At 37.6% G+C, this 23,990-nt stretch overlaps 4 protein-coding genes and 1 long non-coding RNA gene across 9 annotated transcripts; 3 read left to right on the forward strand and 2 right to left on the reverse strand.

Moving 5' to 3' along the window:
• Window positions 1-402: 402 nt before the first annotated feature.
• LOC110784600 (conserved oligomeric Golgi complex subunit 1) lies at window positions 403-7,728 on the forward strand. Of its 2 annotated transcripts, none has more exons than XM_021989049.2 (6): window positions 403-2,790; window positions 3,086-3,280; window positions 4,337-4,605; window positions 4,714-4,893; window positions 5,906-6,083; window positions 6,832-7,728. In XM_021989049.2, the coding sequence occupies exons 1-6, from the start codon at window positions 595-597 to the stop codon at window positions 6,994-6,996; spliced, it is 3,183 nt and encodes a 1,060-aa protein (XP_021844741.1). In that variant the 5' UTR covers window positions 403-594; the 3' UTR covers window positions 6,997-7,728. The 2 variants fall into 2 exon arrangements, with proteins under 2 accessions (XP_021844741.1, XP_021844742.1); XM_021989050.2 differs by having other exon boundaries at window positions 405-2,790; window positions 6,835-7,728.
• An 820-nt stretch (window positions 7,729-8,548) lies between these two features.
• LOC110784602 (uncharacterized) lies at window positions 8,549-11,687 on the forward strand. The gene is made up of 6 exons (XM_021989052.2): window positions 8,549-8,855; window positions 10,186-10,450; window positions 10,563-10,599; window positions 10,703-10,808; window positions 10,898-11,008; window positions 11,234-11,687. Exons 1-6 carry the CDS (start codon window positions 8,670-8,672, stop codon window positions 11,348-11,350), a joined length of 822 nt encoding a protein of 273 aa, XP_021844744.1. The 5' UTR covers window positions 8,549-8,669; the 3' UTR covers window positions 11,351-11,687.
• On the reverse strand, window positions 9,784-11,303 carry LOC110784604 (uncharacterized). Its single transcript, XR_008921907.1, has 2 exons — window positions 11,165-11,303; window positions 9,784-11,080 (listed from the first exon to the last, which is right to left on the reverse strand). It is a non-coding gene; the product is annotated as an uncharacterized lncRNA (long non-coding RNA).
• Window positions 11,688-13,388: 1,701 nt separating the features above from the next.
• On the forward strand, window positions 13,389-15,731 carry LOC110784603 (uncharacterized). Of its 2 annotated transcripts, XM_021989053.2 has the most exons (7): window positions 13,389-13,564; window positions 13,658-13,802; window positions 14,022-14,286; window positions 14,389-14,425; window positions 14,720-14,825; window positions 15,077-15,187; window positions 15,353-15,731. In XM_021989053.2, exons 2-7 carry the CDS (start codon window positions 13,695-13,697, stop codon window positions 15,467-15,469), a joined length of 744 nt encoding a protein of 247 aa, XP_021844745.2. In that variant the 5' UTR covers window positions 13,389-13,564; window positions 13,658-13,694; the 3' UTR covers window positions 15,470-15,731. The 2 variants fall into 2 exon arrangements, with proteins under 2 accessions (XP_021844745.2, XP_056686169.1); XM_056830191.1 differs by lacking the exon at window positions 13,389-13,564 and having other exon boundaries at window positions 13,581-13,802.
• Window positions 15,358-23,777, reverse strand: LOC110784601 (pentatricopeptide repeat-containing protein At5g50990). 3 transcript variants are annotated; one of them, XM_056830190.1, is made up of 5 exons: window positions 23,440-23,777; window positions 21,910-23,070; window positions 21,387-21,792; window positions 19,100-20,346; window positions 15,358-15,669 (listed from the first exon to the last, which is right to left on the reverse strand). In XM_056830190.1, the coding sequence occupies exons 1-3, from the start codon at window positions 23,540-23,542 to the stop codon at window positions 21,554-21,556; spliced, it is 1,503 nt and encodes a 500-aa protein (XP_056686168.1). In that variant the 5' UTR covers window positions 23,543-23,777; the 3' UTR covers window positions 15,358-15,669; window positions 19,100-20,346; window positions 21,387-21,553. The 3 variants fall into 3 exon arrangements, with proteins under 3 accessions (XP_056686168.1, XP_056686167.1, XP_021844743.2); XM_056830189.1 differs by having other exon boundaries at window positions 19,100-19,618; window positions 19,904-20,346; window positions 21,387-23,070; window positions 23,440-23,766; XM_021989051.2 differs by having other exon boundaries at window positions 21,387-23,070; window positions 23,440-23,766.
• Window positions 23,778-23,990: the final 213 nt, after the last annotated feature.

A 23,990-nucleotide genomic window follows, 5' to 3' on the forward strand; every position in this document is an offset into this window, starting at 1 on the left:
AGATGCTACACATATTAAGTAAGACCCGAATTAACAACCATGTAGACTGATAACTATGGTTGTCAAATCGGGTCATCAATCGGGTCATCAATCGGTTACAAATCGTATATTAATCAGTTCGGGTATAATCGGATAATGTTTTTTACGATGTCATTGTATCCATGCGGGTTGAATGTGTGTATTTTATTTTTAAGATTACTTTGATTTTTGTCAATTATGGATCATATCGGGTTAGTTTTTGACGGACTTAAAGTGATAACCCGATTTGACTACACTTTTTTGTCTTTGTAATTGTAACACAATACCCAATACGTATCCAACCCAGGCCCAATCACGAACTTGGCCCACCCGTTTCACAAATCCAAGAATTTTCCTACCAAAAAAACTGAACTTTTCGCAACTAAAAATGGAGTTCACTCTCCAATCTCAGATCAGCAATTGAAATTCTATCTCCTCTTCTTCTCCATTTCACATCCAAATTCCATAAATTTCCACAATTCAACCCCAATTAGGAGTTTCAATGTCTTTATAATTCTCGCAATTTATGGTTTTTCTCTTTCCTCGAACTTTCACTCTGTAAAAACTTCCGAAATCATGAGAGTTCCGTCGGAAAATCAATCGGCGGCAATGGCGTCGGGAGCGGGGTTTCGGGAAGCCGAATCACTGTTTCGCGCAAAACCAGTTTCGGATCTCCGAAACGTGGAGTTGAACACCCGGAAACAGATCGAAGACAAGAAAGAAGAGCTTCGTCAGCTGATCGGGAATCGTTACAGAGATCTGATCGACTCGGCCGATTCAATCTTGTTGATGAAATCTTCTTGTGAGTCAATCTCTTCCAACATTACTTCGATCTCTGATTCTATTTATTCTCTCTCCTCTGCCGTGAGTCCTAAGTTTTCGTCTAACCCTAACCTTAATCGAACTAAAATCTATGGCATTGCTAGTAGGGTTAAGTATTTGGTTGACACACCCGAGAATATTTGGGGGTGTTTGGATGAATTCATGTTTTTGGAGGCTAGTGCTAGATATATTAGGGCCAAATTGGTGTATCAAGGGTTAAATTTGGTTGGGCATGATGGGGGTATGATTTTGAAAAAGAATTTCCCTTTGTTGAATCATCAATGGCAAATTGTTGAGAGTTTTAAGGGTCAGATTTCACAGCGAAGTCGAGAGAGGTTGTTAGTGATGTTGGATAAGGAAGAGAGTGATGTTTGGAAGCTCCCGATTGGGGCATTTGCTGATGCTCTTGCTGGTGTGGCTATTATCGATGAATTGGATCCTAAGCAGGCTTTTGGGTTGTTTTTGGACTCGAGGAAGTCGTGGATTTTGCAAAAGTTGAGTAATGTCGATGGTAATGCTGTGGTTTCTGTGCTTTGTGAGGTGACGAGGATAATTCAGGTTACAATAGGTCATGTAGGGGAGATGTTTTTGCAAGTTTTGAATGATATGCCCTTGTTTTATAAGGTGATTTTGGAATCGCCTCCTGCTGCACAGTTATTTGGTGGTATACTTACTCCGGATGAAGAGGTAAGATTGTGGTATGAGTTTAGAGATAGGTTGGAATCGATTATGGTGGTGCTTGATCGAGATTTTATTGCAAAATCATGTTCTTGCTGGCTGAGGGAATGTGGGAGAGAGATTGTGAGAAAGATTGATGGGAGGTGTCTCATTGATGCGATCCCAAATGGTGCAGAGCTCGCATCAGCTGAAAAGCTCATACGGGAGACTATGGACAGTAAAGATGTTTTTGAAGGAAGCTTGGATTGGTTGAAGAGTGTATTTGGTTCTGATATTGAGCTTCCTTGGAGTAGGACTAGGGAACTTGTTTTGGAGGAGAGTGTGGACCTTTGGAATGAGATATTTGAGGATGCTTTTGTATCGAGAATGAAAGTGGTAATTGACTCAGGATTCGATGATTTGACTAGGGCTGTAAATGTTTCAGAGTCTGTTCATGTGGCTGGAAGCAATTTTGATGAGAAAAGTAATTTCGAAGCATATTTAAACAGATCCTCCGCTGATGGAGGGGTGTGGTTTGTTGAGCCAAATGCTAAAAAGGGTGGCGTCGTCCCTAGCTTAAAGGCCTTACGTGAGGAATTTGACTTTGGTAGTTGTCTGAGTGCATATTTTGGGCCAGAAGCTAGCCAAATCAGGGATGCAGTTGATAATTGCTGCCATAATGTGCTGGAGGACTTGCTTTACTTTTTAGAATCTCCAAATGCGCCTTTGAGGTTGAAAGACCTGGCACCATATTTGCAGAACCGATGTTATGAAAGCATATCCACTATTCTGATAGATTTGACGAATGAACTTGACAAATTACGTGCTACCCTCGACAATGTAAACAAGGGAGGCAAGTTTCCGCCACCAGGTGCAATTATCGAGAGATCTCTTTTTATCGGAAGGCTGTTGTTTGCTTTCAGAAATCACTCAAAGCACATCCCGGTGGTGTTAGGTTCACCAAGAGTCTGGGCTAATGAAACTGTAACTTCAAATTCAGAGACAATGCCTTCTTTTTCACGGTACTCTAGGTTTTCTTTGGACTCTTCAACACATGGTAGCCCAAAGCCATTGTTCAATAACTCTAAAAAACAAATGTCACTTGCTGCTTCTGCTTTATTTGGATCAAATGACAGTAGAAGCCCAAAACTTGAAGAACTCACAAGCAGTATGAGAGACCTCTCCATCGCCGCTCATGGTTTGTGGATCTCATGGGTATCTGAGGAGCTTGCAAATATTCTCTCGAAGGACATCAGAGTAGATGATGCTTTATCAGCTACAAATTCTTTGCAAGTAAGTGGTTCTGTCAAATTCTACGTGGGCAGGTTTTCTATTAAACCGACCAGTACTTGTGTTAGTCCTACTGTCTCACCATTCATGTGCTTTTATACATCATATTTCTTTTAAATATCAAATTACAGTTTCCACTTTGTATGGAAAAACTTAATGTTAAAACTGCTATCTTAACATTCATTAAGCATAAGGGATAATTAAGATTATACTTGAACCCTGCTTTCTTTTCTTTAAGCTACTTTTCTTCCTCATGGACTACCAGTGGTAACTGTTGGATTTCTTTGATTACGAGCAGGGCTGGGAGGAGATAGTAGTTAATCAAGACCAATCAAGTGAAAGCGAGTCAGAAATGAAAATATTGCTTCCAGCCATGCCTTCTTTGTATATATGTTCATTTTTATTCAGAGCATGTGAAGAAGTTCATCGCATTGGAGGCCATGTTCTGGATAAGACTATTATGCAGCGATTTGCAAAGAGGCTGCTGGAAAAGGTGCGTGTTTGTTTGCCACAGATAACATATGGCCTCCCATCAATATGCAAACTAGTTCTATTTTATGCTGATTGCGTGATTACCAGACCAGATAAACTCCGTACTAGATTTTATTATTTTGTTTACATACAAAAAGAAAAAAAAGGAATAGGAAGAACTGATGCTGACACGGTGACACCCACACTCTGATGAATTGACGGTAATAGTCATTTATCACTAACTGAGTTCCATATGCCGGAAGCTTGGAATAGTTATGTTGCAGTTCTACACTAGTTTGGAGCAAGTAGTTAGTTGTAAATGCAAAAGTCAACTAGTGCACTTTTTAGTTTATGACAAACCTTGGTTTGGGCGTTTCAGATCATTAGATGGCTATTTGTTTTTTAGTCCAGTGCAAAACCTGGAGGAAATATGATAAGCTCTGGTTGCTGAGAAGATGTAAACTTCAACACCACATGAAGTATATAGGTGTACTTCAGGTTATCATCCGACGTTGGTGACACAATTATCTGATATACCAATCCTAAGTATTCCCAAAAAGAGACTTGACCAGTTTATGTGACAATTGACGAAGCTTAGGCTTCGTCACCACTTTACTGTCATTGTCTTAGACATGAGTGTACTTTTCTGGGCAAAGTTGACCTGATAATATTTTAGGGATATTTCTTGAGATATTGATCGGTCAATTTCAGCTCACTATTAGAGTGTCTTTAATATTAGCGATAGCGACGTCATTTGTTGTCCTTGTGTATACCTCCTCATATTATCTAATGTCGACTATACCATGCCCAAATTTGAGCTTAATGACCAAGGTTCAATGCTCAGTTCTGTGATCATCTTTGCTTTGACTACCTTTGATGAATGTGTTTTTTCTACTTTATTTTGTTTCGTCTGAAAACCTTCTCATTTCATAATTTTGTGTATTGGTGCTAGTTTTTAATATAGCGTATCTGGTGGTCCTATGGCTTGCATGCTCTGATTTAACTCAAGTTTTAACACTTGGGTTACGTCTTTGTTTTTCTTCCTTTGTTCTCTACTAATTGGAATGTTCTCATTTAGGTTATTGGAACTTATGGCGACCTTGTGGCTAATGGAATGCAAATGTCAGAGAAAGGAGTTCTTCAAGTTCTCTTAGACTTGAGATTTGCTTCTGACGTTCTTTCTGGATATGATTCCACTTTGAATGATGGATTGTTAAAAAGTCCATCTACGAAATATAGTTACAAGAGGAAGCAAGATAGGAGCACATCCAAGTCAGCTACTAGAGAACTTGTTGATGAGCTAATAAACCGCTTTTCACAGAAGCTGGATCCAATTGATTGGCAAACGTAAGCATGGTGGAGTTTATATTTTCTTGCTTAGGCATTTCTTTGCAATCTTAGTTCAAATAATCTCTCTTAAAGTATCTCATTTCCTGTTCTGGAATACTCCTGCAGGTTTGAGCCGTACCTTTGGGAAAATGAGAGACAGTCTTATTTAAGACACGCAGTCCTCTTTGGTTTCTTTGTTCAACTCAATCGCTTGTATACAGATACGGTTCAGAAACTCCCTACCAATTCAGAGTCGAATATAATGAGATGCTCCACTGTTCCTCGATTCAAATACCTTCCTGTCAGGTGTGCACTGCTTTCCCGGTTAGAATATGCACCCGATGCGTGCGAAATGAAAAGAAAAATTATCAACGCCTTAGAAGTTGGCTTAGCAAATTAAGTATCAATATTTTTTGTTGAAAGAGCTGTTGTAGAAAGAATTGAAGAAAAAGTTGCACCGTGTGTTTCAAAGTATCAATCAAGGAGTATATGAATGGTTCAACACATAATATGAATGTTGTGCGTTAATATCATTCGTTTTATATTTGTGTATATGAGTTATATTTATGGTAAAAGTTGAAAAAATAAAAGTTTTAAGATCTTCTATTAAAAATATTTTTCTTACGCGTAGTTTATTTGCATCGAGATTGACTAAAAATCTAAAATACTTTTCATTAAGTAATGTTTGTCAATCCATTGTTTGTAAAGTTGACTTAAGATACTTCTTAAATTAATTTATAAAATTTTGCAGATAGTGCAAAATATAAAGGGTATTAAATTATTTTTGCTATATATTAGGTTTATTTAGCGAATTATTGCTATTCATAGTTATAGGTTGATGTTTTTTTTTTTTTAAATAAAATAAGATAAGAGGCTAGGGTAAAATGGGTTGTTTATATTTTGACGCCGCTTCAGGAGTTTGCTTATAGAGATTCTAGCTCTTAGTGCACGCGATTCATGCTAACATTTTCGAAACTCTAGTTCATAAATCGTATGCAATAATAATTAATGTTCCAACACTTCAAAAATGTTTTTAACAATGTAAATCGCAGTAAGGGTATTATCAATATTTTAAATCTTAGTAAGGGTATTATCAATATTTTACGTGGATACCAAAATCTACAAGAGTTCCTTTATATAATAGAGATAAAGTTAGGACAAAATGGGTAGTTTACATTTTTTATGCGCCTCAGGAATTGGCTTGTATAGTACAGATAATGTCATTTGCGTTGATTCTTAACTGTTAGTTTAGTCTATGTTTTGTGACATCTGAGCGTAGAATTCTCCTCTTTCTGATGTTAATCCTTTTCTGCTGCAGCGCGCCTGCTTTGTCTTCTAGGGCTGTTGCTAAGTCACCGATTCGGACTACTTCTGATGATGTATCGTCAAGAAGTGTGTGGAAAGATCTTACAAATGGCGAGTTCTCCCAGAAGGTTCATTTGGATGACAACTCAAGCTTTGGAGTGGCAGCCCCATTTTTGAAGTCTGTCATGTCGGTATGTATCTCTATTTAACAGCATAAGTAGATTGTCTTATGGAGGGTGTAGCTTGATATGTTTGGTCTGAAGTTGATTAAACCTCTACTTTGAAATTCTTAGTGACTAGTTCTACTGATCTGTGAACATTTTTCATCTCGTTTGGAAAGAAAATGACGTAAAACATTGATTGGCTTTTGCAAGTTTGTTTCTTTGCTTCTCTGAGAGGCAGCAGATGTTTCAAGGGATGGACTTTGGATACAATATTTAGCTAGTTTTGCTTGATCCTTCTGTAAGGGTGTACTTGTAGAGCATCCAGATGCATTCTGTGTGAAGAGTAGGATGTTTTAAAGCCACACATTCCTAAACATGCAGGATTGCATGGCTACATTACCAGGTTAGCATGTACGCTTAGTTGCATAATATGTTCCTGGCCATCCTCATCCTCATCCTGATCCTCATCTTGATCTGGTTCTCTGCTTCTCTATAAGCCTAGTGACTATGGTTTACCCGTCTTGTGAGATATTCTTTCCCCTCTCCGTGTTTTGCCAGATTAGTTAAGTAGCTATACCTTGATAACAACTTTACAAGCAAGTTGTTGACTCTTATAAAATTGCAGTTTGTTTCATGTTTCTCCAGCAACATTGTTATGCTTATGCATTCAATCATTTTGCAATGATATTTGCCTTAACCCTAAATGAAATCCTAATTTTGTATGGAGCTTATTTGACACATACCATGATAACAAATGTATTCTGTTTACATTTAGCAGGTTGGCACTAGATTTGGAGAGGGGACGTTTAAACTGGGTTCAATGCTAACGGATGCACGCTTCAAGGATAAGTCGGCTGCTTCCATGTCATTTGGTGATATTTTACCAGTCCAAGCTGCAGGTCTCCTCTCGTCATTTACAACCACCAGATCTGATTCTTAAATGATATCGGAATCATGAGGGCTTTTACTCTTACCAAAAGGGGTGCATTTCTTCACCTGAGAGAAAATAATCTCTAATCTTAAGCAACGTGTTTCGTCACTGGTATTCAAGTTAGTCCCATTTTGCAAGTGACAGTATATGAAGTATGATCATATGTAGATAAATTCCATCAAATATTTGAAACGAAGAATTATTTTGGACACTCAATGGTCATCAGCAATGTACGAGTAACTATGCTGTTTGGTTGTATGCTGTATATTCAAATGAGAAAGTGGATCATACCATTGCATTGCTCAATGTTGTCAAGCTAGTCTATGAAATCAACAGCAAAGTTCTGGTGAGTTCGATAACTCTGTTGAAGTTGGTTCCCGTTTCATTTTATTTGGATGTATTCGCTGTGTCATTTCAGTAAGGTCAGGACCTGCATTTGATTTTCAATGCCGGGATCCAAGTCAAAGCCCTGATGATAATGTTGTTGGTGTTCTCCCTTCCCTCTATGAACCGGTATTTTACTAGCCTATTAAGGTGGCGAGTTGTGAAGGCAACCTTTGTATACCAAAAGAGGAATGTAGTCTGCTGTAATGTTATGTTGTAGATTTTAGAAAATTTTAGTGTCAATGTGGCGGGAGCAGTTTTGGATTATAGTCAAATGTTTGTACATTGAACATTTGTTAAAGATACGTGTTGATAAGCATAAAAGTCAAAATAATTCATGTACGAAGTATTATGAAACAGGAGTAGTAGAAGGAGAAAAGGCTACAAATAACTTTGGTTAATTAGTGAAACAAGTCTAGTGTTATGATGAAATATTTAAAAAAGTCAGTAGCATAAAAATGAGTAAATGACAAAGCATAAGAAGTTATAAAGTTAAAATTTGGTCATCAGAAAAGTTTCTCCACTCCTTCAATTATTTGCACCTTACCATTTACAACCTAGTTAAATATATTTTCAACTTGGCAGCTTGCATGAGCAGGACTGCAGGAGGGATGGCAAATTAGTCTGAATTCGACTCGATCCGAATTCAATAAGTGAAAATCCGGTTCAAACTCTAGGACTTTTACAAATCCGACTTAATTCGATTCTACTGCCATCTCATCAACAAATCTATTATTTTTGTCATTTTAAGTGCAAAAATAACCAAATCTAACTCAATCCAATCAAAGTTGAGGCAAAATAATCCGACATAGTCTAAATCCGACTTTAACAATCCGAGTCCAAGTAAAGGCAGATCGGATATGAACTTTGGAAAACCTGACCCGATCCAAACCCATTGTCATACTTAACTACTTATAGTAGTCAGTCATTCATTGTTCACAATGACTATCGCATCTCCGATAATTCCACGTAGTTTGGCAAATGCTACATCAATTTTGGAATCAACCATACCCATTTACACTTGACAAGAAATAAATACAAGTAGTTGCCAAACTCCATTCAATTAGGGTAGATTGGTAGCTACGGAGTAGGAGTAGTCCGTATTTGTTATACGACCATAAAAAGAAACAAGAGGCGACAGTACAAGTAATGCAAATTGGTCCACAATTCTAGTTGTAGATACAAGTCCAAATCGTGACATTAATTTCTGTTGAAATTTATTAATTCCGGACCCAAGCTTCCTCTTTTTCTCTCTCCTCCCTTTGTCTGTGTGTTTGAGTGAGAGAAGTAAGGAAGAAATGCATACGCAGGAAGCAACAATTGATGGTGAGAACAATGAGATGAAAGCAGATGAAGTTCTACAATCGGAGTCGCAAAGTAATGAAATCAAATGCGGGCAGAATAATGGCAAGGAGAATTCTGTGGAACAACACAAACTCTCTCTCATGAAACTTATTGTTGTTCGTGGAGATCCCTCTGCTAAGGTTAGTCCATATCCGGAAATTTAAAACTTAGTCTATTACTCTTATGAGTCTTATCGTTATCATTGAGATTATCGTCACTTGTCAAGTTTGTTGTACTAGATTGATTACTAGGTGAAAAACTGAAAATTCAATTATGTAATCACGTCAAATGGGAAATACTAGTATGTCAATTATTCTATGAAACACTGAAAAACCCTATTCCAGATGCTTGTATTGTTCACTATGAATCATTTTCAGCCACTAGACCCAGCACCCATAAGAAGAACACATTATGTGACTACTCCTTTTTCTCTTAGTTTATGGCCCTAAATCCGTAATGGGTTGGTTGACCACTCAAAGTGGAAGTTTCTGCCCAACCAGATAAAATTTGACCAGGTCACACCTTTACACGGGCCTGCCCGAAACATCATTCTGAAATTTCAACCCAAACCCGAGTAAATTTAGGCCGGGTTAGGTGATCAGGCCGTTTTTAGCTGTTGATCAGCTCGACCTCCGATGAATTATGATGATGATATTTTTTGGGTGCAAAGAATGTCAAATTAGTTTTACAAACGAATTTAGAAACCAAGTTAATGTCGAAATGGGATGAAAAACTATATTAAAAAAAAAAAGAATATTGCACTTTTTCACCTGTTTAATTTTGTTTTGCTTTTTCCATAGTTTTTCCAACACTGAAAAGTGTGGAAAATAAAATAGGCAGAATATACCTGGTTGATTTTCATATACTTTATTTTCCTCACTTTTTCATTTGAAATATCAGACAACTAGACAAGTTAAAATTAAGGAGTTCTCCTATTTCCACAATGTTACATACTTTTTCTCATTAAATTAGAGTTCTCAAACACACCGTTAATGAACATATTAGGAAAACAATGAAGAATCATACATACCGTGTAAGTTTCAATCAGTAAAAATAATGGCCAAACTCTTTTCCAGTAATTAAAATATACTCGTATATTGTAATGAGAATTCACTACTACGTATAGTAGTACAACTACGAAAAGTGAATTTAAAAACAGATAAGGGAAGTATACACTTAAATGATTGCCAAAGTGAACCCACCCTAAAACTTTTCAGAGCATCTCTAATGGTAAGCTAATTGTTAAAATAGCTTGTCATGCCAAGCCATTCTCCTTCCTAGCTAGATCGTACCCCGTACCCCAATGGTTAGCTAATTGTTACCTTAAAGTCATCGGGTAGAGACATTATTTCTCCCATACTAATACTCTCGTTTTCTACCACAATGACTGGTAAAAGTACACTGATTCATCAACATATGTATACTGGTATCGTCTCCACAACTTAACAAACATTGTATTGTACGCATCAGGAAGCAGATGACTTGATGTTGAGGAGATTCTTAAGAGCCCGGGACTTGGACGTGGAAAAAGCAGCCGGTTTGTTCTTGAGGTATCTGAAATGGAGGAGGACATTTGTACCCAATGGTTCTATCTCCGAGGCAGAGATACAGTATGATCTCGGCCACAAGAAAATGTTTCTTCAAGGCTTTGATAAACAAGGTCGCCCAATTAATGTAGTCTTTGGAGCTAAACACTTCCAAAATCCTAAATCAGGGGGTCTTGATGAGTTCAAGCGTATGTTACTCTTTATCTGCAAAAAACATAGTTCTTCATTCTTCTGCAAGACTATCAATCAAACTCTGGTAATGTTGTTAATCCGTCTTCTCTGGTTTTGTCGGTTTTACAGGTTTCTGTGTCTATTCTCTTGACAAAATATGCTCAAGGTTATACTCTAGGCATTCTCATTTGACATTTCTTTATCCTTTCTGTTTTAATTTTGCAATCAAATCATGTTCATCACCTGACTCAACTGCAACATTAAACCAGGATGCCCCCTGGACAGGAAAAGTATCTGGGAATTGCAGATCTTCAAGGATGGGGATATTCTAACACAGACGTCCGTGCATATATTGGGGTTCTCTCTCTTCTGCAGGTATACAAAATAATCAAACTGATTTACTATAATCAAACTACAAAAACATCAATGTTTGTGTCATTGTGTGAATGTGTTTGTTTTTGCAGGAATGCTACCCAGAAAGATTGGGGAAGATGCTGATAGTTCACGCCCCGAAAATCTTTATGGCAGTGTGGAAGATTATCTACCCTTTCATAGATGAAAAAACCAAGACTAAGGTCATTCAACTTTACCTTATCCATAAAACAGTTTCCACTCCTCTTTTGCTTATTTCTGGTAATGTGTAATACCTGCCACAAAATCCCGAAATATGAGTTTCTTGATCTCCTCCTCGAATAAAACATATACAAGAGATTTTTTATCAGAATCTTAACCTCTTTAGGTTAGGTAGGAAGCTAAGAAATGCAGTTTATTAACATGATCACCATTTTCAAACTTTGCAGATGGTATTCGTGGAGAATAAACGCCTAAAATCAACCTTGCTAGAAGACATTGATGAGAGCCAGCTTCCTGAAATATATGGAGGCAAACTGCCGCTGGTACCAATTCAAGATGCCTGACAATAATTAGCACAACAAAGTCAGACTTCAGGAAACCAGAATTTTCAAAGAAACCAGCAACATGAATACTCAACACAGCAGAAAACCGGCATAATCAACAGCAGGACATGAACCTTTCTCGTTTGTGCTGAATCATGGAATTCTAGAGTTTTCTGACTGTATGAAGATATGTATCATACTACGGCTCATGCAATAATATCAGTAGAATAGATTAAATTTCTGTTAGTTCTTAGAAGAGACGGTATATTCTACCACTTTGATGCAAATATGAGTTTCAGTAAACTGTTACAAGTATCTACATTCATGAAATCCATTTACAAGATGTATTTCATATCCATTGATAGCCTGAAAACAAGGTAGCTCAATAACTTATTGGTTTGAAAGAAGAGATTTGGAAAGAAGGAGACGGGAGACAAAGTAAGAATCCGTTTTGAATTGCCATGTCTGGGGATGTGGAAATTGTTCCTTCATCTCCATTCTATCTTTGTTCCGGAGATCAACCCGGTAATTTGATTACTCATGTGATCTTGAAGGGCTTAACACAATTAGACCTAAATCATGCAAAACTCCCATAAGATGATTGTGTCCAACACATGTACATTTATCACATTATTCGTGTTTGACACTTCAAGCCTAGCTTTTGAGTAACAAAATTTGCAACAAACGTACGACTCTTGGTTGGCCTTTGGCTTCATTTGGTTTGTTAGTTTCATTTGTGTTATTTGAGCTCCCTTTCTTTTTGTTTGTTACGTACTCCTTTTAGGGTGTTTCACAATATTTATTACGTGGGAGAATCTTTCCTTTTATAAATTTATTATACTACTCTCTCTGTATTTATTTAAGGGATAAACTTGCCTTTTCCGGCCGTATTTATTTAAGAGATACACTTGCCATTTTTAGTAACTTATCAACCCCACCATCTAATTAAATAATATATCTAATTACCCTATGACCCACCATCCTATTAAACAAATAAATTCATAAATCTAGCGCACCTCCCACCCCCCAAAATGACATGGTCCCCACTTGTTTACTTATTAAAATATCTACCCATCCCCACTTGCTTTATTATTTTATTTCATTCAATTCTTTTTCTTAATACTCGTGCCCGGCCAAATGTATCCTTAAAAAAATACGGAGGGAGTATCATTTTTTGTGCCATCTTTTAATTTTAATTGGTCCAATTTTTTCAACTCATTAAATATCTTTGCAATTTCCCAAGTATGTTAAGTTAGCAATATTTGTACTTTTTCATTATTGGTTCATTTTGATATATAAAACAATTTTATTGGTTGTTGTAATAATTAGTGGATTGAGGTTTTACTTGGTTTTATTTTTTCAATAAAAAAGAAAGAGAATCTTTATTATACGTTAATAAACGTGCAAAAGTCCAAATGTAACAAACAAAAAGAAACGGAGGGAGCAACTCATAACTGAAAAAATTGTCAATAAAACATTAAAGTGACAACTTGTCATTTGTTTTTCCGCACCATACACATGCAATTAATAAAGACAGTTAGTTGGTACTCCATATTTAAATGACTAAATCCATACAATTAAATATCAAATAGTATAACATCATTAACAAGTCACACCTATGCTAGACCAAACAAATTATACCTAACCTGAACCCATTATATCCGAAATGAGATAAACCCGATCCGCACCCACAACTGGATGATCGACCTAAATGGATTCGTCCGATAAGTGGTTGTAATGGATTAATTTTCTATAAAAAGTTAATTAACACTCATAATTGACCCGACCCGGATGTATCCGACCTGATTACCAGACCCAAAAATTTCCTTACCCGAATCTGACCTTACCTGACCCGAATGAATCTGACTCGTACCCGGCTCAAAAAACCCGTTTGCCACCTCACCCAAGCCAATCACCTCCACAAAAACTGGGAGAATAAAAAAAAGGGTTCTAGATTCGATTTTCTTTTTAAAAATTTGACAGCTAGATTTGAAATAGTAGTTGGTAATGGTATGACCAACAATAATAAATTCAATGAAATATTTATCAGATCCACATTGCATACATAGAAACACGTAGACACATCGTACCCGTGTAAGTGTCTACGGAGTAAGGTTTGTATCTCACAACTTTAGCCTTCAAGGATACGAGATCAAACCGCCATAACCCTAGGCGGGTAATTTAGATCCAAAACCTCGGAGGATCACTCATCTTACCTACCGAAAACATACAAAGGTTTGTAATTTATTCTGGTTTCAATTTGGGTCTGTCATTTTTTCCTGACACGGTATTGCTATAGCTACCGTTTACGTTTTCCTTCCTATTCAGCAACAAACTAGCAGAGAGAAAGTTACAGATACTGAAGATGGCAGAAACAAATCATGCCAGCAATAATGGCAAGGATAACACAGCAGAGCATCATAAACTCGCCCTGATGCGAGCATTTGTCGAAAGCCGTGATCCCTCTTCTAAGGTTATCTCTTCCATACTCTAATCTTTTCTCAACATCAATGACTCTTCATGATTCCATATTAACTTTAACTAGCATTTCGTTACAGCATCCGCTGCTTTAGCTAATTGTCATTCCTAATTTCTAAAAATATCTCTTAAGTCAAACTATATAACTCATCAACATCACAAAACAATGTGTTCTAAGGAACTGAAGGAGTTGAGTTTCTGATGTACGTAACAGGAGGTAGATGACTTGGCATTGAGAAGATTCTTAAGAGCTCGTGATCTAAATGTGGAGAAGGCGAGTGGCATGTTCTTAAAGTATTTGAAATGGAGGACAACTTTTCTACCAAAAGGCTGTGTCACAGAGGCAGAGATACAGCATGACCTTTCTCAGAACAAAATTCATCTAGGAGGCCAAGACAAGAAAGGACGCCCAATTGTGGTTGCATTCGCAGGTCGCCACTACCAGAATTCCAAATCAGGGGGTCTTGATGAGTTCAAGCGTATGTCTCTTCCTGTTTTCCACTATTACATACATAGCTCTAATCTCCACCAAAATTTTCTACTCTTAACTAATCAGACCTGTTTTGTGGGCTTGTTTACAGGTCTTGTTGTGTATACTCTTGACAAGTTATGCGCAAGGTACCTCTTCAATTTTCACTCTGCTTGTTGATCTATAAAAAACAGCCTATCAGTAAGCGAGGGGTGATACACCCATCACAGAGATTAGCACGGGCAAAACACACTATATTATGACACCGAGTCACTGACATAAACTAGCATTTTTATCCTCCAGTCACTTTAACATCCAGAACATGAGTAGTAAGGCTCATATTTTTAGACTACCCCAGACCTTTGCGAGTTGCGTATACTGGTAAATTAATTGATGTTTATTGCATAACAAAACTTTAGATTCTAACATGATTATAAACTCAGGATGCCCGTTGGACAGGAAAAGTTTCTTGCTATAGGAGATCTTCAAGGATGGGGATACTCCAACAGTGACATCCGAGGATATCTTGGGTCTCTCTCTATTTTACAGGTAAATGCAGTTTTTGTTCTGCATCTAACCCAGTGTTGTTACCAACACTATGATCACCACATTACTGATTAACGCCTCTGTAGAGAGATGAGAGAGAGGACAACAGTGGCTTATTGGTCATTAAATTCTGACTTTGTGTCGATGCCCAGTTTGTCACAAACTATTTGCAGATGAATCATCATGCACAACAAAAATATTCCAGTATTTTCAGTTACAGGGAAAAAATGATGTGTGTGATTGGTGTGTTTCAGGACTGCTACCCGGAAAGACTAGGGAAGCTGTACATAGTGCACGCGCCAAAAGTCTTTATGGCAGTATGGAAGATTATCTACCCCTTTATTGATGACAACACCAAAACTAAGGTGAGTGCTCGAAAACACTTTGTAATCTGTCTGTGTGTGACTTTTTTTTTTGGAGGGCGGGGGGAGCTGGTAGAGCTCATTACCATAGACTCATAGAGGTTGAGAGAATGACTTATATAACATGATTCTATATGAGAAATAATTACCTTTTTTGCACTGTTGCAGATAGAATTTGTGGAGAAGAAACAGCTGAAATCAACCATGCTACAAGACATTGATGAGAGCCAACTCCCAGATATATATGGAGGCAAATTTTCAATAGTGCCCATTCAAGATGCCTGAAGATACTATATAGCTCACAAAGCCAGGAGGACATCCTTCAAGAACCACAATCGTCTAAAAAACTGTGTGATTCTACCACCATGATCACTCCCCTTGACAATCCCTGGACAAGTGCGTCTTCTCTGAATTGGCAGGCAGAATTCACTATATTCTATGTAACTAACGTTGAATTATGAAATACCAATGACTGTATGATGTACCTGCATGCCATGTTGATGTTATCATCATGGAAAAGGAATAAATGTTATTAGTTCTTATCAGATATGACATTTCTAAGATTTTCATCTAATTAGATGCTAATCTAAGTTTCAAATAAACTGACATTCACTGAGTTTCAAAATTGACCTAGTGTGTGTTTCATGTTTGTGTTAAGAGGCTCCTAGAAACCAGAAACCTAACACTGCCCATCTCGTGTCCTGGAGTCTCTACATTGTAAATGGCGGGACACAGAAAGAGGTGAAGAGAGATTTGGCTTGCCATCAACCATGGACAAAAATTGACACCCAAATTAATCTGCATTCAGCACTGCTATTGTTCATTGTCTGAGGATAAGGTTCTTCTTCTCTAAGATTTAGGAATTCACATGATTTAGCTTGGCCAATTCGGGATTCACTAAATCTGGAATGTTAAGTTTAGAATCAGACAGACCTAAAGGCTAACTAAGCAGCCCAGACAAAACAATCTAGAAACATTAAGATGGGCAAAACATGTATCTCACAAACCCTCACAAGTTTCTAAAACACCATAAACTCGCAAAAACAGAATGATAAACACAACCTAAGCCTTTATTAGATGTGAATAAGATATAAACATTCAAGAGTATTCCTATGCCAGTGAAATACTTAAGCCGAATAAAACAATATCCTAATTATTTAGCGAAAAACCCACAGACAAGCCATGGTAAAACCCACAGCTTACTAAAGGAATTTTCAGTGTTCAAAACCACTGCAAGATACAGGTTGAGATCATACTGGCAGATTAAGCTATTGGCATTCAAAGTAACTTCAATTTCTAGCAGATAAAATTACGGTTCTTTTTAAACCATTTTCTCCCATGTATATGATCTAGCAGATTACGCTATAGGCATTCAAGCATAAAATTTGTTTTAAGATAAATCTGACCAAATACAATACCAGAAGTCCAACAAAGATAACTGTCGGAAAAGATAGAGTGCTGATCATACTCTGAATCGTTCAAGGAAAACCTTACAAACAGAACCCTACACTGCACCAATTGGAAGCAAGACTACTGTATGGGTCAGCTGTGACCCCTTTCCCATTTCAGAATAATTTTATAATTCATTTCCAAGCATATCACCCAAAGGGTGACCAGGCTCAGGAGTATACAAAGACACTTCTCCCTTTCCTCCTAAAGTTAACATAGTTCAACTGCAAGTACAAACTAGTAAGGAAAAGGAAAGCCGTCAACCCAGAATGAAAAGGGAAAAGGTAGCTCCTGGTTTCACAACTCATTTTAGAATTGACACAAAAAAGCTTATTAGATAGCCGGATATAAAGAACCATCTGCTGGCCTCTTACACAAGTTACACCCTGACAACTTAATTGATGCAAGAAATTTCCACCCTTAAGAATTATTTGAATGTGGAAATACTGCAAAAGAACACCAACCAAGGCTCTTCATAAAACCTGATGTTGCCAGTCCCCTGGGCCCTGGCTATCAAGCGGAACAAAAATAAGCAATCATACAAAGGGATCGGTCATGAAAATCTGTGGTTTGAAGGAGTTAAGTCAATGGTGTCCCTAAAAAGTTTTCATATAAAATTTATCAGCCGGCAACGTATAAAGTCAAATGAGAAGGAATCATCATAGCCACTTTCCTAGTAATGAGATGTCCGGACGCCAAATTCATACAATCCGAGTCAGATTCATCCTTTTCGTTCTCATCCTGACAAACCATAAAATCTATCACAAATCTCTTCTTCTTCGTACATGAAAAGACAAAGGTGAGTTGGAATCGCATGCCTCAAACCCCTTGTAGCCCCAACTGCCTACTAAGGCTGAGAAACAAGTAGTCAAGTAGATAGCGACGCGCTAAATCAATTTCCTCTACCTGCAACCAAACATGCCTCCAGAATTTTGACCGAAAACCTCAACTCTTTGATAGCTTTCTCAAATTCTAACTTGACAAAACTCCATTTCAACCCCCACAAGACAAACATCAACCACCTTACTGGCTACTAGAATAACATTCTGCATTTGGTTACCTTTGACAAAGGTTCTTGAGTAATTTGAATTGAGAGTTTAAACCTTCAACAATGTCATAACAAATGTATGGAAAAGGATAACATCAAGAAATTAACTTTCTTGGTATTATGAAAGCTCTTCTATTTTAATCATTTTAGTAATTTCACAAGTAATTAAAAAGAAAAATTGTATATGTGTTAGAATCCAACCTTCCTTTACTTGTATTTCTCTTATCTATTGCTTTCTAGGGTCTTTCTAATAGTTTTCTAGGCTTTAGAGAGAATAATTATGTTACTATAATTCCAGTGTTCACTGGCAGCTTTTAGCTAATTCAAAATAAACCTCTATGAGGGGTATAGACCAATACCTCTCATCAGAAGTTGTCTTTGCTTAATCACTTACGTTGTTGTTAGCCTTTATAGATATTGTGCTGTCGCATGTGTTAAAGCTTTCCAAGACTCACCAAAGTCTCTCTCAAAACAGATACATTCTTGTCGTCGGTCCCGCTTGTGCCAGTTGTGCGCACACAAGCGCCCCGATCGACCCTCGACCCTTACTCTTGTCGCCAATAGACAACAGTGCCCCTTTCTTAAGCAAGCACCCGCTCGGTTCCCGAGCCTTGAGATTCACTTTCCGCATAAGGTTTGGGCCCTTGCCGCCCCATAGGCAAGAGCGCGTCGCATGATCCGGTGTCAAAACATTCGGACCGTGACAATAGGGGTATTGTAGGATCTATTCCTAATCGAATTAGAAGCGTCTTGGAGATTTTTACTACACATTATAGATGCTCGAGGCTTATAAAAATCCCTCCACCTCATTTGACTTTCTGTTTTCGGGTGTCTAAAATTACTTTCCCTACTCACTTATATTAAACCTTTTCCTCTCTACCTTTTCTCTTAAGTTGAATCCTACACTCTCCAACCAGATTTTTCTCTCTCTACTTTTTCACTCTTACTGAAAAAACTGCCAACTTGCTGTGAAGCAAATAATTTGAGGCCGAGAAAGTAGCCACTAAAGTGTCCTAGAAACGCAATTTAGGAGTGTCATGGAAATTTTTACTACACTTTATACAAGCTTTAGGATTATAACTACTCCCTTAATCTGATTTCATTTGTCCCTTTTCCCTTTTGGAGGTGCCTCGAATTACTAGCCATACTCATTTATAATAAATCTTTCCTCTCTACTTGCTCTCTAAAGCTGAACCTTACACTTCCCCAACACACTTTTTTCTCTCTACTATATCACTCGTATTAAAAGAAATCATAATTAATGAATAGGTTATCACTCGTAGCAAATCATTTGACTCTGAGGAAATTGATGCTAATTTGTTTTGATAGATTATATTATAATTAATGAATATTGAGAATGAATATAGAACTCTATAGGGATAGCAATTAGCAGATAGGTTGAGAGAAGAAGAACTTACATGGCATGATCCCGTCTGTTAACTTGTTTATCATAGTCACTGTAGATAGTGTTCAACTATTTATGCAGAACTGACACCTTAGATCAACCTTGCTAAAAGACACATTGAGAGCCAGCTCTCTGACATACAGGAAGGCAAACTACCACAGACCCATTGAAGATGCCGGGTAATAATTAGCACGAGAAAGCCAGGCAGGTGCACCATGCACATCAGGAAGAAGCATTAGGAAAAAAAAGGCAATGTGATCCCACCACCATGTTTATTTCCTTGGAGCACTGGCACGTGAATATTATTTCTCTGGAGATGTAGGCAGAATCAACCGGGTATTCTTCATAGCTGTTGAATTATGTAATAACAATTTAATAAGCTTTCGGTGATACTGTGATGATACATTGATACCCGTCATACAGCTACATGACAGGCTCGTGGTCTAACATCACCAGAAAGGATGAAAGTCAATTGGTTCTTAGACCGTTGGCGTCCTCAATCAATTCCACTCGAACGTGGGACTCAGGTGACCTCGTAAATGAAAAAAATTCATGTTCATAAAGTCCATTTATCATCAGGTATATGATTCATTAAGAGCCACTTTAAACTGCAACCCTACGCAGAACAAGTAGCTGAAATCCAACCCCTTCTTTTACTATTGAGTATTTCAGTATAGTTACTCCTAAAGAGATTCATTAAATTTATAAAACAGAGATTGGCTTCGACATTTCATCAACCTTGACAAAGAACTGAGAATTAAATCCTTCTATACCAATATCTCAGCTTGAAAACTTTACCAAGGCTACCAGCGTATACCTTAACCAAAAAGATGACAACCTTTCAGGATATTGGTGGCCCAACAAAGTACCGAAGCGAGGAAATTGTGGAGGTAGGGAAATTCATTTGATCAGGATTGACATCCGTGAACGCCAAGAAATTGATATGGAGCATCAGCACAGAACCCTTAAGAAACCAGCCTCATAAGGCGCAACCTAGTAACCCATAGAGATATGGGTCGAATCCTAGTTCGATGTTCCTTCTATGTAAGGAAGGACAACAAAGAACTTTGTAAAACCAATAGATTTCATTCAATGAAAGGAATGTAGAAGAAAATTGTGCACCAAAGCAACAGAGCTTCTGGGAAGAAAATCCTGGTCACATCTTTAGAAAAACACAAATCCAAATTGCAATTTATGGCACCAATCTTGATGAGGAGTTATACGGCAGCTGTAAATGTGTAAGATCAACTAATACAATATCTGCAGGAAAGAAGAGCAGAATATTACAAAGACTACCTAAACATGAAATACAAAAGTAGTTCAAGGAACAAAAATGAGACACAAGCTTCATAGATATAACGGAATAGCTGGGAAAGGGAAGGAGCACAGCCACAGAGAAGGCCTGAATTGTCTAAGATGGACCAACAACTAAACAAGGCACCCAACCAAACAATGGTCAATTGGTCTCTTGTGATTGCACAAGTTGTAAACATACTTAACCGACATATTGCACATGTGAGTCCTGTGACTAAAGAAACATGCATACTCATTTGGAATCTAAAGGCTACAATAAGAGCAGTATATTACAACAACAACAACAACAACAACAAAGCCTTAGTCCCAAAATGCAATGCAACTCTCTTGATGACAATGCAAACATATTCCAAAGTTGAACTAATTACCAAACATATTCATTCCATTGTGCCAAATCTAACCCAAAAACCAAAGTTTGTGGCCATCAATATCTAAACAAGAGACATGTCTTACTAAATCCTCTCTTTGTTCGTTATTTCACAGACATGAGTGGCATCTACTCTTAACCATACATCATGAAAGACAATGAATGATGATGGTCTCAAATTACTCATTTAATGTCCAAGTGGTTTCCAGCAGAGGCGAAACATACTGTGGAAGTGTATTGTTTTAAGTAGTAATCTGGTCCTACATATAAACTATGTATGATAAGATGAAAAACCATGTAATCCTGCTATTTTGATCTGCACAAACTAGTGCTTTAGAATTTTCACATGATTGGCACAACAAACCAGCCATGAAACAAACTACAAACACAAATAAAACCAAAATGATGAGCAGTATGGAATTTTGTTTCCTGATGTCAAAAGAATTAAAAGTATAACTAAGTTTCAGTTACTGGTCCGAACAGAACCTTGAAAGTATAACTTAGTTTAATAAGACTTGGACATGCATAACTATTCTGTTTAAACTGAACAACTGAAGTTACAAGAGGGGGTGGCCAGAAGGAGCAACCAGCAAAAACAGATTTAGTATAAGCGGAATACCTTCATATCCAAACTTCAAGCAAAACAACTTGACATTTTATCCACTTTCCTCCCTCTAACTTTAGCTGGTTCATCAGCCAACAGATCCACTTTTTGTATCTCTTCTAAGAAACAGCCTTGTATATCAAGGACATTTCATGCGTTGAAACTTAGAACTTGTTCAGCACTCACCAGTAGTCCCCACAAGAACAAGAACCAGCTTCAAACTTATGAAAACGGACACGATCCCTGACAATGATCACCCTTGTCAAAATCCTTGAGACTATTTTAAGCCAAGAATGACAATCGTAGCAAGTTCTTAAGTTCTTTGAAATTCGAATTTCTGTTCTTGGACTAGTTTTAAGAATTCCAAAAGCCAATGCCAACTTTTCACAATGGAAATTCAAATTCTCCTCCTTTTCCTCCTCTGAAACATCCATCAAAACCAAATCAGTTGCAGGAACATAACCCTCTAACTTGACTCTTTTAATTAATTGTTTCAGAATCCTGTATACCGCCTCCATTTCAGGGTGAGCCTGATTACCTGCCTTAAAATGGTGTATGACCCCCGCCAATTCAATCCAACTTTTGCCATGATCCTTGTGGATTCCCTCCCTTTTCATGGTCTCTCTCATGTTTGCAGAGCTACTCCACTTGTTTAAAGAACAATATGTGTTTGATAGCAAGACATAATCACCACCATCAAGTGATGATATATTTGTAATAGCAATTTCACCTAACGATGCATTTCTGTAAGTTCTACAGGCACTGAGAAGTGCCTTCCATGTCAACACATCAGGGAGTATTGGCATTGCTTTGATGGTGGCATAAGCTTCATCTAGTTTCCCAGCACGACCTAAAAGATCAACCATGGCCCCATAATGCTCAATTTCTGGCTCAATAGAGTATTTTATCCTCATAATGTCAAAATATTTCTGTCCCAGCTCAACCAAACCACAATGACTGCACGCAGTTAAAATCCCAAGAAACGTTATACTATCTGGACAAATATGTCCCTCCTGCATTCGAGAAAATACTGAAATAGCATCAGTGACAAGTCCGTGAACTGCTAGGCCAGTAATCATCGAATTCCAAACAGACACACTGCTGCCACGGTAGCCATCAAAAATTTCTTTCGCTATTTCAATTTTTCCACATTTTGAATACATGTCTATAATTGCTGATAGCAAAATGCCATTCAATGCAATTTCCTTCTCAGCTAAGAGACCATGTATCCACAAAGCATGATCAAGGACTCCAAGCCGTGCACACCCAGCAATAACAGAAGAAAATGTGAACTCATCTGGCTCAATATCCAATAAGCACATATCTTTAAACCATCTTAATGCCTCCTCATATCGAGAATTCTTTACACATCCACCAATCATAGAATTCCATGAGACGACATCTTTAGAAGGCATGTTAAGAAACACCCTTTTAGCAGCCTCAACATAGCCATTCTTCATAAACCTTGAAATCATTATATTGCCAGTAAACAAATCCACATTCCAACACGGGGTTTCATCTAGAAGGCGGCAGACAAAATCAAGCTTCTCAAAATCAATATAAGTCAACAACAGACGAGAAACGACCGAATAATCCATGCCAAATCCTAATTTGACAATCTTAGCATGGGTTTTGAGTACCTCTTTTGAATCTGATGAGTTCTTACAGTCATCAAGAACACATTTAAGCATTTGGAAATCTGAAAGAATGCCATAATCAGAAAGTCACGAGGAATCTTTCTAATACATGTTCAACAAAACTCAATTGACACAAAGGAGAAAACAGCAATATAGTTCAGTTTTAGTTTCAAACTACTGTAGGCAGCAATAAGCAAACAAAAAAAGATGGTCATTTTCCTCTCTTGTTTCTTCCCTTTATTGTCTCAATCAAATTCAGCATTTAAATTTCTGCAATTTCCATTAATCACAATTTAAAGATAAACAACAGAAGCAAAAAATTAAGAAGCGGCTACAATCAGAAAATGCAGCATAAAAAATGAAAAAATAAAACTGCTTTCTTTTAAAATAGATAATAAACTTATAGAATTGAATGATCAAGAAAAGGAGACCTGTCCCAGTGGGAGCGGTAGAAAGGGGTGGAAAATTGGAATAAAAGCGACGAAAATGGAGGAGAGAGATACACATCTTCATCTTCCGGTGTACCGTGCGCATCGTCCCTTCCTCTAACCTTGCTCCAACTTCTAAAGAACTTAAGGCAGCCAACACCAAAACTATACTTAAAAAAAGTTACCTTACTTGAGCACCTTGAGGCTTGAGCAATCACTTCTGTTTCTGCGAAGAAGATGCTAAAGTGTAAAAATAGGGAAAGCCTCGTCAACCAGAATATTGTTTTCCTCCAATCGGGTTGTTATTTTTTCTACAAAAGGCCAAACATAAACTGGCTCGGGGTTCCCGAGAAACCCTCTCCGACGCTCAAATCAGTTCTTGTAGAGAGAGAAAGTAGTCAGAGAGTAAGTTTGGGAATAATTGCATATCTGAATAATGATTAGGTGGGTCATATTTATAGTAATACCGGAGGAGATTATTAGTAAATATGAGCAATTGGTAAGGGTATGAAATCCTGGGCCTGCTGGAGGCTGAGATATGGGCCCCGGAATTC

Source organism: Spinacia oleracea, chromosome 5 (assembly GCF_020520425.1).
Source record: "Spinacia oleracea cultivar Varoflay chromosome 5, BTI_SOV_V1, whole genome shotgun sequence".
NCBI classification, from domain to species: Eukaryota; Viridiplantae; Streptophyta; class Magnoliopsida; order Caryophyllales; family Amaranthaceae; genus Spinacia; species Spinacia oleracea.

Coding starts and splice junctions, on each gene's coding strand:
- LOC110784600 (XM_021989049.2), top strand. CDS start 595: ATGAGAGTTCCGTCGGAAAATCAATCGGCGGCAATGGCGTCGGGAGCG. Junction 2,791..3,085: donor CAGCTACAAATTCTTTGCAA/GTAAGTGGTTCT, acceptor GATTACGAGCAG/GGCTGGGAGGAGATAGTAGT. Junction 6,084..6,831: donor TTTTGAAGTCTGTCATGTCG/GTATGTATCTCT, acceptor GTTTACATTTAG/CAGGTTGGCACTAGATTTGG.
- LOC110784602 (XM_021989052.2), top strand. CDS start 8,670: ATGCATACGCAGGAAGCAACAATTGATGGTGAGAACAATGAGATGAAA. Junction 10,600..10,702: donor CTTGACAAAATATGCTCAAG/GTTATACTCTAG, acceptor ACATTAAACCAG/GATGCCCCCTGGACAGGAAA. Junction 11,009..11,233: donor ATGAAAAAACCAAGACTAAG/GTCATTCAACTT, acceptor CAAACTTTGCAG/ATGGTATTCGTGGAGAATAA.
- LOC110784603 (XM_021989053.2), top strand. CDS start 13,695: ATGGCAGAAACAAATCATGCCAGCAATAATGGCAAGGATAACACAGCA. Junction 14,287..14,388: donor GGGTCTTGATGAGTTCAAGC/GTATGTCTCTTC, acceptor GCTTGTTTACAG/GTCTTGTTGTGTATACTCTT. Junction 14,426..14,719: donor CTTGACAAGTTATGCGCAAG/GTACCTCTTCAA, acceptor TTATAAACTCAG/GATGCCCGTTGGACAGGAAA.
- LOC110784601 (XM_056830189.1), bottom strand. CDS start 23,542: ATGCGCACGGTACACCGGAAGATGAAGATGTGTATCTCTCTCCTCCAT. Junction 23,071..23,439: donor TACCGCTCCCACTGGGACAG/GTCTCCTTTTCT, acceptor GCATTCTTTCAG/ATTTCCAAATGCTTAAATGT.